The sequence below is a fragment of the Monodelphis domestica genome, chromosome 1 (genome assembly GCF_027887165.1).
Source record: "Monodelphis domestica isolate mMonDom1 chromosome 1, mMonDom1.pri, whole genome shotgun sequence".
In the NCBI taxonomy this organism is placed as follows: domain Eukaryota; kingdom Metazoa; phylum Chordata; class Mammalia; order Didelphimorphia; family Didelphidae; genus Monodelphis; species Monodelphis domestica.
The window spans coordinates 283,898,670-283,917,314 of record NC_077227.1 but is presented as its reverse complement, the minus strand read 5'-3'; the positions used below and the strand labels follow the sequence as shown (position 1 = coordinate 283,917,314).

The 18,645-nt window shown below is 35.0% G+C and overlaps 2 protein-coding genes across 9 annotated transcripts in view; one reads left to right on the top strand and one right to left on the bottom strand.

Annotated features, from left to right (window-relative positions):
* The window catches only part of CNIH1 (cornichon family AMPA receptor auxiliary protein 1), a 33,343-nt gene extending 19,220 nt beyond the window's left edge, over positions 1–14,123 (top strand). For 2 of the 3 annotated variants that reach the window (XM_056810965.1, XM_056810966.1), the window contains one exon: positions 10,077–10,974. In XM_056810965.1, coding sequence (XP_056666943.1) covers positions 10,077–10,104 — 28 coding nt within the window. In that variant the 3' untranslated portion in view covers positions 10,105–10,974. Of the gene's footprint in view, positions 1–10,076 lie in introns of all 3 variants that reach the window. The other variant, XM_001370338.5, reaches the window with a different exon arrangement.
* CDKN3 (cyclin dependent kinase inhibitor 3) overlaps positions 592–18,645 on the bottom strand; it is a 34,993-nt gene continuing 16,939 nt past the window's right edge. For 5 of the 6 annotated variants that reach the window (XM_007473133.3, XM_007473131.3, XM_007473134.3 and 2 more), the window contains 2 exons: positions 16,470–16,573; positions 12,227–15,904 (listed from right to left, as the gene is read on the bottom strand). In XM_007473133.3, coding sequence (XP_007473195.1) covers positions 15,818–15,904; positions 16,470–16,573 — 191 coding nt within the window. In that variant the 3' untranslated portion in view covers positions 12,227–15,817. Of the gene's footprint in view, positions 9,712–12,226; positions 15,905–16,469; positions 16,574–18,645 lie in introns of those variants that run through there. The other variant, XM_056810963.1, reaches the window with a different exon arrangement.

The following is an 18,645-nucleotide window of genomic DNA, read 5'->3' as shown; positions in this document are numbered from 1 at the left end:
CTGGATGGGTTCACAACTCCATCAAATATTTCTGATATGAGCTGGTCCCACAAAATTCTTTTAATTTGCCTATCTCTAATCAGTGGAGACTTAGAGCATTTTTTATGACTTTAGATAGCTTTGATTTTTTTTTTCTCCAAACTACCTATTCATATTCTATAACCATTTATCAATTGGGGAATGACCCATATTTTTCCAAATTTGACTCAGTTCTCTATATATTTAAGAAATGAGACTTTTATCAGAGGAACTTGTAAAAAATGTTTATATTGGCTTTTTATATAGTGGCTTTTTGCTTAATGTAGTTTCCCTGATTATCTCTTTTAGTATGTTTTTGCCTTGACTTTGTCTGAGATCATGATTGCTACCCTTGCCTTTTTTTTTCACCTGAAGCATATTAGATTTTGCTCCAATCCTTGTGTCTTTCTGTTTCAACTATATTTCTTGTAAATGGCATTTTGTTGGATTCTGGTCTCTAATCCATTCCATTATCTGCTTATAATGAATGAGCTTGTTATGGGGGTGCCAATGTGTACCCCTGGGGTTTGGGAAGGATACTTTTTGCAAGAATGCAAGACTCCAAAACTTAGCTTAAAGACAAAGAGAAATTTATTAATTTAGGAGGTAATGTTGAGAATGGCCAGGAGGATAGTAAGGTGGAACAGCAAAATGTTTGAGGTATGGCCTTGAGGTGCATCTTTCTGTCCATCTTAAATCTAGAGGATGATCAAAGGAAGAGATAGTCATCTCAGGACCCTAGAGGGGTCATTGGGTGTTTTTAGGCTCAGAGTCACGAGGATGTAAGGGAGCAAGGGAGTTTCCCTGATAATAGTTTGCCTAGGTTTCTGGAGGTACAGTGCCCATGTCAACCTCATCCCATTCACACTTACAATTATGATTATGCATTTCCCTCCATCCCATTTTCTGTTTATTCTTCTTTTCTATCCTTAAGAATTTATTTTGCTTCTAAACACTGTTCCCCTCCACGCCTCCCAAATCTGCTATCTCTTGAATGTTTTCATTTTGGAATCTCTTTGAAGAGCTTAATAATAGAGTTCAGTTTCTTTCCATTTCTATTCGACCCTCTGGTTCTAGAATATTGAGGCATTTTTCCTTGATAATTTCTTGAAAGATGATTTTTAGGCTTTTTTTTTCATCATGGCTTTCTGGTAGTCCAAGAATTCTTAAATTAATACCTTTTTTAACTATTTTCTCGGTCAGTTTTTTCCAATGAGATATTTCACCTTTTCTTCAATGTTTTAATTTCTTTTGACTTTGTTGCATTGTTTCTTGATGTCGTATGGATTCATTAGCTTCTTATTCCCAATTCTGATTTTTAAAGAATTATTTTCTTGAGTGAGCTTTTATGTCCCTTTCCATTTGATTAATTCTGCTTTTTTAATTTTTTTTTTTGCTTCTTTTACCATTTGGTCAATTTTTCCCCCCATTTGAATTAGTTTATATAGTCAATTTACAACATTATTCCTTGGCTACAATAATCACATTGTTTCCCTCCCTCCCCTCCACCCACCCTTCCCATATCCAACACGCAATTTCATTGGGTATTGCTTGTCCTTGATCAGAACCTATTTCCATGTTGATGTTTGCACCAGGATGTTCATTTAGAGTCTACATCCTCAACCACATCCCTTCAGCCTATGTATTCAAGCAGTTGTTTTTCTTTGGTGTTTTTACTCCCACAGTATTTCCTCTCCATGTGGATAGTGGTTTTTCTCGTAGATTCCTCCAGGTTGTTTGGGGTCATAGCATTGTCACTAAGGGAGAAGTCCATTACATTCGAATGTACCACAGTGTATCAGTCTCTGTGTACAGTGTTTTCCTGGTTCTACTCCTCTCACTTTGCATCAATTCTTGGAAGTTGTTCCAGTCCCCATGGAATTCCTCCACTTTATTAGTCCTTTGAGCACAATAGTATTCCATCACCAACATATACCACAATTTGTTCATCCATTCCCCAATTGAAGGGCATCCCCTCATTTTCCAATTTTTTGCCACCACAAAGAGTGGGGCAATGAATATTTTTGTACATGTCTTTTTCCTTATTATCTCTTTGGGGTACAAACCCAGCAGTGCTATGGCTGGATCAAAGGGCAGACAGTCTTTTATCGCCCTTTGGGCATAGTTCTGAATTGCCTTCCAGAATGGTTGGATCAATTCACAACTCCACCAGCAATGAATTAATGTCCCTGTCATGTTAGCCAATCTGCTAGGTGTGAGGTGCTACCTCAGAATTGTTTTGATCTGCATTTCTCTGATTATAAGAGATTTAGAACACGTTTTTCATGTGTTTATTAATAGTTTTAATTTCTTTAACTGAAAATTGCCTATTCGTGTCCCTTGCCCATTTATCAATTGGAGAATGGCTTGATTTTTTGTACAATTGGTTTAGCTCTTTATAAATTTGAGTAATTAGACCTTTGTCCGAAGTTTTTGTAATGAAGATTGTTTCCCAATTTGTTGCTTCCCTTCTAATTTTGGATGCATTAGTTTTGTTTGTACAAAAACTTTTTTATTTGATGTAATCAAAATTATTGATTTTACATTTTGTGATTTTTTTCTAGCTCTTGCTCGGTTTTAAAATCTTTCCTTTCCCACAGGTCTGACATGTATATTATTTTGTGTTCACCTAATTTACTTATAGTTTCCTTCTTTATGTTCAAGTCATTCACCCATTCTGAGTTTATCTTGGTGTAGGGTGTGAGATGTTGATCTAAACCTAATCTCTCTGATACTATCTTCCAATTTTCCCAGCAGTTTTTATCAAATAGTGGGTTTGGGTCCCAAATACTAGGAACATTGGGCTTATCATAGACTGTCTTGCTGAGGTCGTTTACCCCAAGTATATTCCACTGATCCTCCTTTCTGTCTCTTAGCCAGTACCAAATTGTTTTGATGACCACTGCTTTATAGTATAGTTTGAGATCTGATACTGCAAGGCCCCCTTCCTTCGCATTTTTTTTTCATGATTTCCCTGGATATCCTTGATCTTTTGTTCTTCCAAATGAACTTTGTTATGGTTTTTTTCTAATTCAGTAAACAAGTTTTTTGGTAGTTCAATGGGTATGGCACTAAATAAGTAAATTAATTTGAGGTCCCACCCATGAGCAATCAATGTTTTTCCAATTGTTTAGATCTAGTTTTAATTGTGTGGAGTGTTTTGTAGTCGTACTAGTATAGTTCTTGTGTTTGTCTCGGCAGATAGATTCCTAAGTATTTTATATTGTTTAGGGTGATTTTAAATGGAATTTCTCTTCTCAATTTTGTTTTTAAAGGTGTTTAGGTCTCTTTTATCAAGCTGTTATTTTTCTTTTTCTGTTTTTTTTTTTGCCTCTGCCTCTCCAAAATTTTATATGAAGAGTTAACTTTAAAGTTAATTAGAGGGGAATTTTGAGAGTGTTCAGCTGGGTTTCTGCTTCTGATCTGTCATCTAATACATACATTTATTTCTATATTCTATATTGAAATATATTTATCAAAATATTTTTTAAAACTAATTCATAGATCCCAGGTTAAGAACCTTTGTACTATAGGGCAGATCAGGGATAAGATAGTATGAAAAAGGCAACAGAATGACTGCTATTCAGGTATGGGAATTGATAAGCTGTAATTATAATTATTAACACACTTGGTTACTTTTCCCATGGGCTTTTTTATAAAAGTACATCTAAACCTACTGTATATTCTTCTCTCTTGCTTTTCATTATATTGTTTTGGGATATTCTAAAAGATGCTCTGATAGAACCCTTTTACTCTCTATACTACTCTCTTCCCCCATGCTAATTTTGGTTACCATGTTGTAGAATTATTAAATCTCAGAATAGGTAAGGGTCTCCAAAGTCATTAAGTCTGACCTCATCAGAATCATGAATCCTTTCTGTAAAATTTCTAATTCAGTGATAATCCCAATTTTCTTGAATACTTTTAGTGATGGGGAACTTAACTGCCTTCTAAGATAAACCATTTCATATATTTATTAAGAAGTTTTGCTTTTCCACTTTTAGCCGAAGTCTGCTTTCTCCTAACTTCTACCCATTAATCCTACTATTATTTCTGGGACAAAAAAAAATCAAGTCAAATCTTCCTTCAGCACAGGAGCTTGTCAGATTATGTGGTTTAGGAGAAAGGCTCTAGGATCAGAGGACTTTGGTTCAAATTCTGCTCACAAGAATCAAATTTGATGCTTACTGCCTATGTGACCTTGAGCAAGTCACTTTACTTACTGCTAGATTTTGGTTTCTTCATCTATAAAATGTTGAGGTTGCATTAGAAGACTTCTAATGTTAATTCTAGCTCTAGAGTTATGATTATTGAACATGGCTTTCTTGTTCCATAGACTCTAAGCTAAAACATTTTTAGTTCCTTCAACTAATTCTCCTGGGTCAAGATTTGAAATTATCTCACTATTCTGGCTGCCAGTGTTATATGAACTTTTTCACTATGAATATCCTTTCTAAAATGTGGCTCCTAGAACTAAAGGGTACTCCAGATGTTGGACTGTTCCCCTTCTTTCTAGATTTGAACTAGTATTTCATATGTATCTTTTGCTGTAACATCAGAGTTCAGTTAATAAGTATTTATATGGTATGTGTCAGATGTAGGGATAGAAATATTGAGTACATATATGTATAGAATAAGTGTAAAGAGTGCTAATACACACAAATGTAATATTAGCTATTAATAATTCTTAACATTTATGTAACACTCTCTGTGTGCCAGGCACTTGCACTTTGCTAAGTGCTTTACAATTATCATCTCATTTGATTCTTACAATAGTCTTGGGAAGCAGATGCTATTATTTTCCCCATTTAATAAATGAAGAAGTTGAGGCAGAGGTTCAGTGACTTGCTCAGGGTCACATAGCTAGTATGTGAAAGCATATTTGAGTTCAGGACTTCCTGGCTCCAGGTCTGGGGTAATATACCACCTAACTGCCATCTCTGTAAGTAATTTGCAGTTATTATGCATATATACCAGATATATATGTACATATATACATAACTTCTTGAAATTTAGATCTAGATCTGTTTATGGTAGATCTTTGACTATAGCATTATAGATTTAGAGTTGAAAGGGATTTTAAAGGCAGCCTAGTTCAATGAAACCTTTGTTTCACAGATAAGAAAACCGAGAACCAGGAAGTTATGATTTTTCCAAAGTCCCACGGTTCCCAGAGGTGGCACTTAAACTCAACTGCTCTGACTCCAGAGCCAATGCAGACATATTTCTTATGAACAAAAGCAGACTTGTAATAATCACTGTTTCTATTTCTAAATGCTCTGAACTAATAATATATTCTACTTTTTTCCTAGAAATTGAAATCAAGGTTGGCCTTTAGTTTTCAGACTATCATTCTGTCAATACCTGGGATATAGTTGTTCTGAGCTAACTGACAAAGTATTTGAGGACTTAACGTTTCACTTCTTTAGACTTCAGTTTCCTATCAAGCCACTTTTAGCCTTGTCCAAAGATTAGTTTTCCTGGTAGGAATGCATATAAAATAAGAGAATTGTTTCTTTTCCACTATATAAGAACTATCTATAAAACTTTGTGGAGGTTGTACCCTTCTGGATCACTGATGAACTCTGTCTACTGCTCCCTGAGTAAAACATGAAAAATTCCTGGGCTAAGAAGGGAAAAAAACTATTGTCCTATCAAAACTAAGATTCCCAGTTTGTGTGAGCCCCTTTGAGGCCAAGATAGATCTCCATTCATAGAATAAAATTACCCTGAAACTCTCAGCCATACATCTCAAAGTTAGCAATTGTAATAATTAAAATAGTGGAAGATTTAAATTGTGGCATATAAAAGAGTTGGAGCCTTAAATTGTGACCACAGAAAATATGGTTTCAAGACAGTGTCTTGTTTTTAAATCAAATATAAGGTGGTCACCAGGGAAAAATTCCCAATTATTAAATATACCCAAGTCAGCTGGGTTTTATAGAGATTTTAATTAATACAAATGAGGAATTAATGAAAGAGAGAGAGAGACAGAGACAGAGAGAGACAGAGACAGAGAGACAGAGAGAGAGGGGGAATATAGAGAAAAAGGATAGGCCAGCCCAGGCCAGCCCAAGCCCTAAAAGAAAGATCAGTCAGTATTTTATCCACTCACCACAAGATTTGTCCAAGCAAGGATTCAGAGGGACAGAGTCTCCTCAGAGGGAGTTCCAGCCAGAGTCAGCCTCCCTGAGACTCAATGTAACTATCAAACACTTAGATGAGGGCGACTAGGTGGCTCAGTGGATTGAGAGTCAGGCCTAAAGATGGGAGGTACTGGGTTCAAATGTAACATGAGACACCTCTTATCTATATGACCCTGGGAAAATCACTTAACCCCATTCTGCCTTGATAGTATTGATTCTAAGATGGAAGGTAAGGGTTTTTTTTAAAAACCAAACTCTTAGGGGGAAGCTGGGGTAGTGCAGTGGATTGAGAACCAGGCCTAGAGATGGGAGGTCCTAGGTTCAAATTTGGCATCAGACACTTCCCAGCTGTGTGACCCTGGAACCAATACACAGTATTATAAGGTAAGGGTTAAAAAAACAACAAACCAAACACTTAGATCTATGGGTTTATCAAACTTTATTTATTTTTTTCTATATTTATTTATTTTCCCCAGTTACATATAAAAAGTTTTTAACTTTTTTTTTGAGTTCCAAATTCTGTTTCTCCTACCATTTCTTCTTTTCTCACCTTCCTCAGATGATAAACAATCTGATAAATAAATTTTATGAGTGCAGTCATATCAAACCCTTCTTTTAGAGCCCAAAACAGGAAATTCTGACCTTGACACTTTTCTCACTGTCATTTTGGCTCTGATCTAGGCTCCTGATGAGACATTAGATATAGTAGAAAGACCACTACATTCAGAGCTAACAGAACCTAGTCTCAAATCCTAGGCATACCACTTAGTATACTTACGTGATGTTGAGCAAATCATTTAACCTCTCTGGGCCTTACTTATTTATAAAATAAGGGGATTGGACTAAATGACTAATGAGGTCCTTTCCAGTTCTAGATCTCAGCATGTGTCAACTATAGCTTTAAAGACTAAATAAATAGTTCATTTTGTTGTCTGAGGTATTTATTGAAAGCCTCAACTGACACTGAGTTTTATTTAGGATTCTTGAAAAGCAAAGGAAAAAATAGAATATATATATTGCTACCCAAGGAAACATGTTAACAAGCTTGGACTTGATTGGCTTTGCCAATTATTTTATCATCTTTTGTTGTTACATCGTTTTAATTTCAGAATAAATTTGTGATCTTTCCCCTTCACAGAGAGCCATTAACATCTTTGTTTTCAGTTTTTCGTTATTACAAATGCTGCTATAAATATTTTGATGAGGCTTTTCTTTTTACTATTGATTTTCTTGGGTTATGTGTCATTTTCTAAACAGTTTACAAGTTCACATTTTTAAAAACCATTTGCAAAAGATGGGAAGTACACACAAAGTACAAATAAAAAGAGAAGTACAGTCTTTTGAAATCATCAGATATTTAGGGATATATGATCTCTGTATTTGATGTTCCTATCATTGATGAAGATCACAGCCTATCTAAACCTGTGTAATTCTTCCATTTCTTGTACTTAACTTTTAAAAGTCTAAAGTTGTTCATGAGTTCCTTGTACAGCTACCACATGATCTTTCTTATTTCCTTTATCTTGAAGTTATTTGGGGGTTTGGAGTATATATTTTTTCCTACATTTAATATCCATTAACAAAAACAGATATCCAAATAGAGGATCATACATAAAACCAAAGATCATTATTTATAATGTTATGTATATATTTAATATTAAGAAAAATAACAAGATATCCTTTTTATTTTGTTGCTCTTTTTCCATTTCACATTTAATGTGAATATTCTTTTTTTCCCCTTTGTATTTTTCATGTCATTTTTAATGATGCAATAATATTCCCTTACATCAACTTCCATTCCCCAATTATTTGACCATAGGAACTGTTTCTAGTTTCTGTTTTTGGTTTTATTTTAACTATCAAATTAAAACTACTTTGAGTATTTTTGTATAGTTGAGTATTTTTGTATAGTTAAGTCCTTTTGTTTTTTCTAAGTAATATATCTTTAGGTTGTGATCCTAGCAGTGAGATCCTTAAATTATAAAGTCATGTTGGTTTATTTAGACCACTTTTCTAAACTGTAATCTACATGAAAATTTTGCCAGCTTACAGACTTTTTTACTCTCACACACTTTGTCTTTTTGTTCTTCCCACTTTTAGCTCCCTCCTTTCTCCATGATTCTCTTAGATGCCTACCCTTCAGAGGAGGACATCCCCTCCTGGTAGAGAATTTAGATTAAAAAGTTTTGGCTATAAGTTCCTTTTGTGTGCAAAGCACCAAAGTAGGCCTGTGGGATACAAAAACAAAATGTCCTTAATAACCAGTCTGTGATGAGACTGGTTCTTTCATTCTTGAGACTCTTCCATTCTACTTGAGTCCATTTCCATTTAGTCCTAAGCCAATGGGAGTCTTTCTTTGATTTTTCGAAAACCACCCTCAGAAAATCTTATATATATATATATATATCTGATTTTGCCTAATATTCCTATGACTTAACCAGATCAAAATACCCTTCCCTGGCTACCATTCCCCCATATGTTATTTCCATTAGAAAGTAAGTCTTTTGGGGGGCAGGTCTGTCTTTTTTTTTTAATCCTTAACTTTTATCTTAGAATCAATACTGTGCGCATTTGTTCTGAGGCATAAGAGCGGTAAGGACTAGGCAATTGAGGTGAAGTGACTTGCTGAGGGTAACACAGCTAGAAAGTATCTGAGGCCAAATGTGAATTAGACCTGTCTCTACACACACACATACACACGTGCGCGCGTGCCCATAATAGCACTTCTACCATTTTTGGAAAAGCTGAAATTAATCATGTTTTTATCAGAATAAGACCTTGAGTAAATAAGTATAAACCTAAGCTAAATTCATGCTTCTCTTTGCAAAAAAAAGTACAGTTCCAGAATTGTATGTATGAAGAAAACATCAGACTGAAAGAAAAGTACCATGTTTTTTTAGCACTATGAAAGTGAGTATGTTTTCAGTAAATAATCACTAGAAGTAATGGAATAAAAAGGCAATTATCTAACAAAAAACCACCCTTGCTAATCTACCTGCTCAAAAAGCCAGCTCCACCAAAGCTGCATCAGGAAGAAGAAGAGAGATGGGAAAAGGGAGAATTTATATCCTGCCTACATCAGTCAACGACAGGAGGAGAGTGGGGTGCTGGGAAATGGAGTTCAAGGGTACAAGATTTCTAATTACACACTTCCCCTGTGATCCTTTGGGAGACTAGTCTCCCCAAGGGATCATTTTAAACAAAATCAACTTACAACTCTAAAGATTTTTAACGAAAGGCATATACAATATTGCACTTTCCAAGGGAAATTACATTAATTTGGGGACAAAGGGGAAATAAAAGAGAAAAAGAATAAAATCAACATTAGGCGCATTTGACAAGCAAACAAACAATTTGGGGGCAGTCCCCTTTGGCATTAGAGTGTACATTCAAAACAAATGCATTCAACCCCCCACAGTTCAATTCACCACACCCCAAAGTTCACTCTGGACATTTTGGTTCAGTATGTAGTTTCTGCAGGCATCTTCATGGCACCTTCTGCAAACAGTTCACTTTCTGGTTTCAGGGAGGTAGCAAGTTTCTTATCCTAAAATTACTCTCAAAAAAATTTAAACTTTGCATTATTGGATAATAATACAATATGAATACCTCCAGAAACTTTATCCTTAAGTACCTGAATGGGAAATTCCTTTTCCCGCTACCTAGTAGTACCGGTTTAGGAGTACCAATGTTCTCTCATGAAGAATTCCCTTTTTAGATAGAGCTTTTTTTAAGTTTTCTTCCAGGCTGGTCTATAAGCCCAAGTTTGTTCTTTAGTGGTATACTTGAGGAAATGAGCAATTTTACCCTACTTGGTTTGCTATACTATCAGGAATACTGTTTGTTGTCAATTATATTCATTATTGGGAGTAAATTGCCTTAAATTAACCGTGTTTTTCTTCTTCTTTTCAGCATGATTTATGTTTTGGTGAGCTCGTAAGATGATATTCAGCAGACTCAGTCCAGTTAAAGTGCATGCAAAAGCCACAAAGTTGAAAGGATTCTGTCCAACAAGAACCTGTTTCCAAGATTAGCTTATGGAATATGATCAGTTACTTTAAAAAAAAAACAAAAAAGACTCCTTATTTTTAAAATGTTTCCACATTTTTTATTTGTGGAAAGACTTTTCATATGTTATGCTCGGACAAAGAAATTAAATGGAATTACGTATAAATGAATATAAAAGGATTACCTCTGGTATTGACAGGTTTGAACTTGTACTCCCTAGGAACAGCCATAATTTTCTGAATAATTGCATTAATTATTGACTGTCCTTAGCCTATTGGAAGTTTTTGTTTACAGGAGCTTATAGTAGCTTATTTTGGTTCTATTAAAATACTAATTATAAATTAGCTGTAGAGATCAAGTGCTTTTGAAGGACTAAAAACTGTATATGTGACCTTGTGGAAAACCTCACAGGTTTCTTCATATATTATGTAGAAGATTACATGGATATATTTGCAAAAATAAGGTTGATGGGATTTTTTTTCTTAACATTTGAATATTAGCCCTATATATTGCATGGCCTAGGAATTTCCCATAATATTTCCATACAACTCATATACTTTAATACTAAGAAAATATATACTAAATTATCTTGGAATGCATTTAAAGTTATTTTAAATGTCTTCATTTGTAGAAGTCACTTAGTAAGAAATTCGGTATTCTAATTATTGTTATAATCCAGTGATAAGATATTCTTAAGGACTTGGCAAGTTATACCATAGATGTTCAGAACAGAAAATGAGAGAGAATATTGTGTAACTACCCTGCTGTTCCTTAGTTCAATACAATAAAAGTCTAAAATTAAGACTTCTTTTCAGTGCATTGTTTTAAAGACTGCAGAGAGCTACTTAAAATTGCTTTATCTACAACCACAATAAATACATTAGTTATATTTTTAGACCAGTATTGTTATGGGGTTTTTTAAAAAATCTATTCCTGGGTGGAAAAGGGGCATTTAAAATTTTTAGGCACACTAATCCTTGATTTTGACAGACTCATATAATTGAATTTTTTTCACATTTGTTTAGAGTTTAAATGGCACTTTAAAAAAATTTTAATGAGTTTTAATTTTTTTAAAAAATAAATTTATTTCTGGCAAAATTCTTTTATTCTCTAGACTGTTGCCTTCTCTTCTGCTGTGGTATATATCAATCATAGTAGCTTCAAGTTTTATTTAGTAAGTGTCCTTAAGATTTAACATCAAGTTGAGGCAGGTATATACAGAATTTCTTGGTCATAATTAGCCTAAGTTATATGAACACATTAAAATGAATATTTTCACAAAGTGGCAAAGTGGACTTTTTTATCAATTGTAAAAACTGTGTTAAATGTTTTTCCTAAAGTAGATGTTATTTTCTGTATAGTTAAAAGTGAAATGTTTTAAAATTCTACCATACTCATTTGGGATAGTGGTTAGAAATAGTATTTTGATATAAAAATCCATGACCCTTTTCTTTCTTATCCTCTCTTCCATACTTTTTGGTATCTTTTCCCCAATATCCTCTCCAAATAAAAAGCAAATAATTTTCCAAGCTACAGGAAAATACTACAACGTAATGAAGAATTTTAAATTAGCATTTCATAGAGTTTAAGGTACTTCAGGGTTTTTTTCTGTTATTTGGCTCATCTCCAGGATTCAATATTGGATATTTTCTTTTTATTGGAATCAAGTTTTACAAGATACTTAAGTTAAAAATTTTTTTTATCATTTAAATCCTAATTAACACTACCATTTTTTTTAAACTCATACCTTCTGTCTCAAAAATCAGTTCTGTGTATTGCTTCCAAGACAGAAGAGCAGTAAGGGCTAGGGAATGGGAGTTAAGTGACTTGCCCAGGGTCACACAGCTAGGAAGTATCTGAGGCCATATTTGAACCTAGGACCTCCCATCTCTACGTCTGGCTCTCAATTCATTGAGCTACCTAGCTGCCCCAATGCTACTTTTAAAAATATGAAAGCCTTTTCTTTCTACCTAACATAGGTAGACTGATTTTAAATGTATATCATAATACTTTAATATACAAAGAGGATATATAAGATGCTCTAAAACTCTTAGTGCATTTTAAACTTTAATAGCTTTATGTGGTCAGTAGACTACATTAATAATTCCTTGATGCAAATATAACATTGTATTGAAATAGATCATTTCACATAACGTTTGGTTATAAGTCCTTCACTGTTTAGCTGTCATTTGATGAAAATATCCATTTGAGTAGTATGTATAAATGCTAAGAAATTTTACACACAACATAGAATCATCCCCTTCCCCCCCCCCCCCCACACACACACGTTGGGTTCATGGCCTGGGGAAGTATTCTGTTTTAAATTGGGGGCAAGAGGTCACAGATAAAAGGTGCATATACAATTAAAAGTACCAAAAGTCTTTGCCAAGTAATGTGAATACTTTGAAGAGAAACAGAAGGCAAAGATGGCCAGAAAACAATTTTGGATAATGTGTTGTTATAACAGGTATCCAGGAAATCCTGACCAGATCTAGGTATTCAAATAGATTTATGCCTAAAGGGCTACTAGTACCCATTTTCTGAGCTCTGATCCAGAGAATGGGGCCTTGGCTTTGAGTCACAGATAGGTGAAGAAGCCGTAAGCCATAAACTAACAATGGCACAGTTTAGCTGAAGCATATTTGCAGGGACCATTTGTCTATAGTTTTGCAGCTCCTATAGAAAATATTCTTTACCATTGGCTTTCCCTACCCCAAATCATCCACACATTTTGTAAAATGTCAAATTTTTAATGTTTCAAATACAATTAAGCTGAAATACAGATCTAGAAATATAATACCTTCTTAGGTGGCTCTTGGTTTGGAACAAACAAAACATAGCCCCTTTTATACAGTATTGCAAATGCAGTGTTTGTTGGAGCATTAGTTTTTATGTAAGTTAACATTAGGATGTACCTTAAAAATCCTAATATACAGTAGCAGATTTTCAGTTGGTTTAGATGTTTTGTACCAAGAAACCTATTGATATCACAAATGCACTTATGTGGTATCTCTGATCTTTCATAAGCCTTTATATAAACGTTGTGGGGCTGGTAAGGAACAGTACAATATAACAAAGTTATTCGGAAGCACCAATGAACAAGAACTATGTTTTGACATAGCAAAAAGAATTTCAGTGGACAAGAAAATGTTGATAATTGTGAATCACTAGTAGTGGAAGATACTCAAATTTTTTGCAACTTTTTACACCAGTTATGTGACATATTTTATGTGACAATTTATAATGTGAAATTATTTTACCAGAAACTCTTTAGTATTAGTATTGTACTTGTTTATCACTGGGCAAAAAATATTTTGGTATTAATAAATCTCAGTGAATCAGTACATAATAGCTTATGTTGAGGAAAAAGTAAGTTTCTTCTGATTTTACAGCTACTACTAGATGAGATGACTATCTAGATTTATAAAGGATACTGTTTTAAGTTAGACTGAAGATTTATCCTTGATTGCCAAATTTTAACTCTGGCATTTGGTTTGTTGGGAGTTGGAAAACAGTATTTACTATGTGTGCTGCTACAATGTAGTAATGGTATCACTTTCCAAGCACTAGTTGTTTAAATAAAGCTCGATGTAAAAACTGAACATCTATTTAGAGAGCATCTTTATGTACTTCAGAATTGAGATTTCAAATTTTAAGTAAACCGTCAGTTTTTTCCTATATGTGTTTTTCCTTGGTTACAATTTTCTTGTCTTGGAAGTAATGGTGCAATTAAGAAGAATAGTAGTAGAACAAGAGATAAGTATGGGTATTAAGGCTGACAAGAAAAAAAATGTAGTTTATTTCAGCATTTTGCTTGTTTTCTTTAAATTATCAAGTTTTAACCTTACAGGATTTTATAAATGACCAAAGAAAATGCACTTAAAATTGGTCCTCATAGCTCAATTGAATTTTTTCTGCATTTGTATATTTAATAAAAACTGTCACAAAGTATTTGTGTTTTGTGTGGTTTATGTTAATGGCATCATAGGTTGGTACATTTAAGTTATTAATTTAAGATGCAGTCACTTTTGATTTGGTTTGTGGATTACCAAAACTTCCAGATTACATTTTATTCTCTCCCCACCCCACCTCCAGGCCCTCATTTTAGCTGTATCGTTCTTAATGAACTTATTCACCGAAGAGCATGCCAGAGAAAATACTTTCTCCAATTATCATGCCATATACTACATTTCCTTGCAGCATTTGGAGCAGTAAGTTTTCTGCTTTTTGTGTTTCTTTTTTACAGAAAACAAAGTTTGCTTACTGTTTAAAATAATTTAGTTAAGCAAATTCTACATGTTAAAAAGTATAAAAATAGCATCTAAATGTAAACTTGGATGAAATAATTTGATTATTTAGTTGAGCTTAGTTTAACCCATTTATCCTGAATAAAAGAGTTGGCAGTATAATTTCTAACCCATGAAAGCAAAATCAAGATTTTAAAATATTTGATGTTAAAAAGTTTGTTTAGATTGTGCTTTTAAATTGCAAAATGTAATACTCCCCCACCCCCCATGAAATCCGTGTTATTGCTTTACTACTGAACTTTTTCTTGTTCAAAACACATTTGCTTTTGGTAATGTGCATTGGCATTTGTGTTTTGGGGTAGAAGTTCCTGGGGTTTTCATTGGGTATTAATGGGATATGTAATTTTTATATATTTCATAGTACTACTCTTGAGTTACTTCCTAATTCACAAAAATGGGGATTAATATAATGAATTTTTGCATTATGGAATAGGTTCTATGATTTATAATTCTTGAAATCACTGCTAATCATTTTGACGCCCTTCTTTTGAAATATTATATGGTTATGGGAATAACCATAGCAATTTGTACATTAATTGGACTATTTCTTGGTATTAAAAGCACAATGGAAACTAAATATACTTTGGAGCCACATGAGCATTGAATACCCTATAGAATATATCACTACTAGAGCCAAGTAAAAGTAAGTGATCTTGAATATTGTTGTCTTCCTTGTCTAAAGTTCATGTGAGAGTCTTGGGTATTCTCAGGAATATAATTTAAAACAAGATGCATCTATAAATTGGTGGTTGGAGAAAGGATGTTGAATTAAGTTAAAATTTCTAAATTTATTCGAGTCTTAATGCATGAGATTCAGTTTAAGTTGGTTAAAATCAATAATAAGCAATTAGAATTAAGATCTAGAGAAAATTTATCTGTATAATTTTAAAAGTTAAAAATAGGAAAGTAACTAAAAGGTAATTCAGAGGAGGCAGAGAAACATTGTGTAACAGGCAGGATGCAGAGCATTAAAAGATAATATAAAACAAGATCAATAAAAATGAAGAACCAAGATATCCAGAGGAATTTCCAGTATTCTCACAGTCAAACACCACTGTGTAGTATGGATGTATATTTAAATAAGCTAAAGATGAGGTAAATTATAAGACCTGTAAATGTTTTGGTTTGATATGGAATATTTTCATTATACGGTGTCATATAAACAAAGGTTTCATTTCCAGGAAGGATATTTTTGTGCATCTAATGCCCCCAAATGAGAACACAAAATGTCAAAAAAAAAAAGCAAAAAAAACCCTTTTAAGATTATATCTACATAGGCATGTTTTCATTTGAATTGGACAGGATCTTATTTATGTGAAATAAATTGATAATTGTTCTTTATCTAGAAACAGATCTTGATATTGAGTCTCTTGTTGACAGATGGGCAGCCAGTTTGTCTCGAAAATCATGAAGATAATTATATTGCTGGAAAAATTAGAATGATTACTTTGAAACACATTGCACAAAGCCATTTGAATAAAAATATTTATACTACTAGAAGGAATCAAGAACTGATAGTTGGGGGGTCAGCTGGGGGGCTTAATGGATTGAGTCCGGCCCAGAGATGGGAGGTCCTGGGTTCAAATTAGGCCTCGGACACTTCCTAGTTGTGTGACCTTGGGCAAGTCACTTAACTTGTCTAGTTAATTGCTTAGTTTTTACTGCTCTTCTGCCTTAGAATCACTACCCAGTATTGATTCTAAGAAGGAAGGTAAGGGTTTAAAAAAAAAAAGAATTGATAGCTACTTATTCTCACTAGTCCCAAGGTAACAGAACACCTAGTAGCTCTTTTGGCATCAGATAGTACCTCCTCTCCCTGTATCTCGGGAAAACTGGCTGAAGGATTAGCTCCCTTCATCAATAAATAAAGTAAAATTTGACATGCCCTTTATCTGCTGTTTTGAAAGCACTATTCTTATTAGGCTTGTATTATCTTTAATACTCTCACCTACTCCCATCCCAAGTATTAAAAACAGCAAAATATCATTACCTTTATGGTCTGTATGGCCCCAGATCCTCTTAAATCTCGAAGGCTGTCTATTGCCTGCTGTGGTGATACTGTATCAGATAAGTATAGGAGGAGGCAAGCTGCTACTATTTTAAAACAGCATAAAAATTTGAAAAGCAGTGTTACTGGCTGTACTAGGACAGAATATTTAGATTATTTCATATAATAACATCTCTTTGAAACGAGTTTATTGCTGTGTTGTTCCTATTATTTTAGCAATACTGAAACCATTTAGAAAATGTGAAATTATTTTAAAAATATCTAGATGGCCTAACACACATTATTACATTTCTTTTGAAAGATTATATAATTAAATGTATTAAAGGTGTCATTTTTTAACTTTTTCCCACTGTCTATGAGTAGAAATTGGAGGTGCACTTTTCTGCCCAGAGGAACCAAGAATGTTTAATTTGTATTAAATATATCTTTTATACAATAAGCTTGAATACCTGCAGCCCTAAGTGAAACACGCCTACCAGAAGAGGGATCACTCAGTGAACCCACCACTGGATACACCTTCTTCTGGAAAGGTAGAGCCTCAAATGAAGACAGAATCAACGGTGTTGGCCTGGCTATCAAGACCAGTTTGCTCAAACAGCTGCCAGACTTGCCTGTGGGCATCATCAAGAGGTTCATGAAGATCTGTTTGCCTCTCAGCAAAGACCGGTATGCCACAATCAACAGCGCATATGCCCTTACACTGACCAGCACAGAGGAGACCATCGATCAGTTCTACTCTGACCTGAGTGCCATCCTGCACTCAGTGCCCACAAATGACAAGCTGATACTACTGGGAGACTTCAACGCCCACGTTGGCCAGGACCATGAAAGATGGAAAGGAGGGCTCGGCAAACACGGTGTGGGCAAAACGAACAACAACGGCCTACTGCTACTCAGTAAATGCTCAGAGTTCGAACTCACCATCACAAACACTGTGTTCAGAATGGCGAACAAATATAAAACAACATGGATGCACCCATGATCAAAACAATGGCATCTCATTGACTACATCATTGTATGCGGCGAGACATCCAGGATGTACAGATCACCAGAGCCATGAGAGGAGCTGAATGCTGGATAGAGCGACTCTTCAAATGCGCATTGTGCCTCGCAATCCAAAACGAGCCCAGACAGTTCGCGCATTTAGAGATCCATCTTATTTGCAAACATTCCAGTCCTCCCTGGACAACAAGCTATCTGCCAAGGGACCACTCACTGGAAGCTCAACCGAGAAATGGAACCAGTTCAGAGACGCAGTGAAGGAAACATCAAAGGCAGTCCTAGGCCCCAAACAACGAAACCACCAGGACTGGTTCAATGAGAACAACACTGCTATTGAAGACCTATTGAGCAAAAAGAACAAAGCTTTTATGGAGTGGCAAAATAATCCAAACTCTGCTCCTAAAAAAGACAGATTCAAGTCTCTCCAAGCCACGGCGTAGCGTGAGATCAGGAAGATGCAAGACCAGTGGTGGGGAAAAAAAGGCAGAAGAAATCAAGCGTTTTGCTGATACAGAAAACTACAAACAATTTTTCAGTGCCCTAAAGACTGTTTATGGGCCATTAAAAACCACCACTCCCTCTGACGGTGACACTCTCATAAAAGATAAAAAAGGCATCAGCAACAGGTGGAAAGAACACTTAAATGAGCTTCTCAACCGACCCTCTTCAGTCGACCAAAGCGCCCTTGACCACCAGATCCCCCAAAACTGCACCATTGAACAACTTGACGTCCCTCCTTCAATAGAGGAAGTCCAAAAAGCCATTAAACAAATGAGTGCAGGCAAGGCACCCGGTAAAGACGGGATCCCAACTGAGGTGTACAAGGCCTTAAATGGAAAGGCGCTCTAGGCATTACACATAGTGCTGACCAGCATATGGGAAGAGGAAGACATGCCTCCAGAACTCAGAGATGCCTCCATCATAGCCCTATACATGAACAAAGGCTCATGAGCAGCCTGTGACAACTACAGAGGCATCTCACTACTCTCCACTGCCGGAAAGATCCTCACCCGTGTTATACTCAACAGACTCCTGTCGTCTGTTTCAGAGCAGAACCTGCCTGAATCACGATGTGGCTTCTGACCAGATCGTAGCACCATCGACATGGTCTTCACGGTGAGGCAAATGCAGGAAAAATGCCTTGAGAAGAACCTGA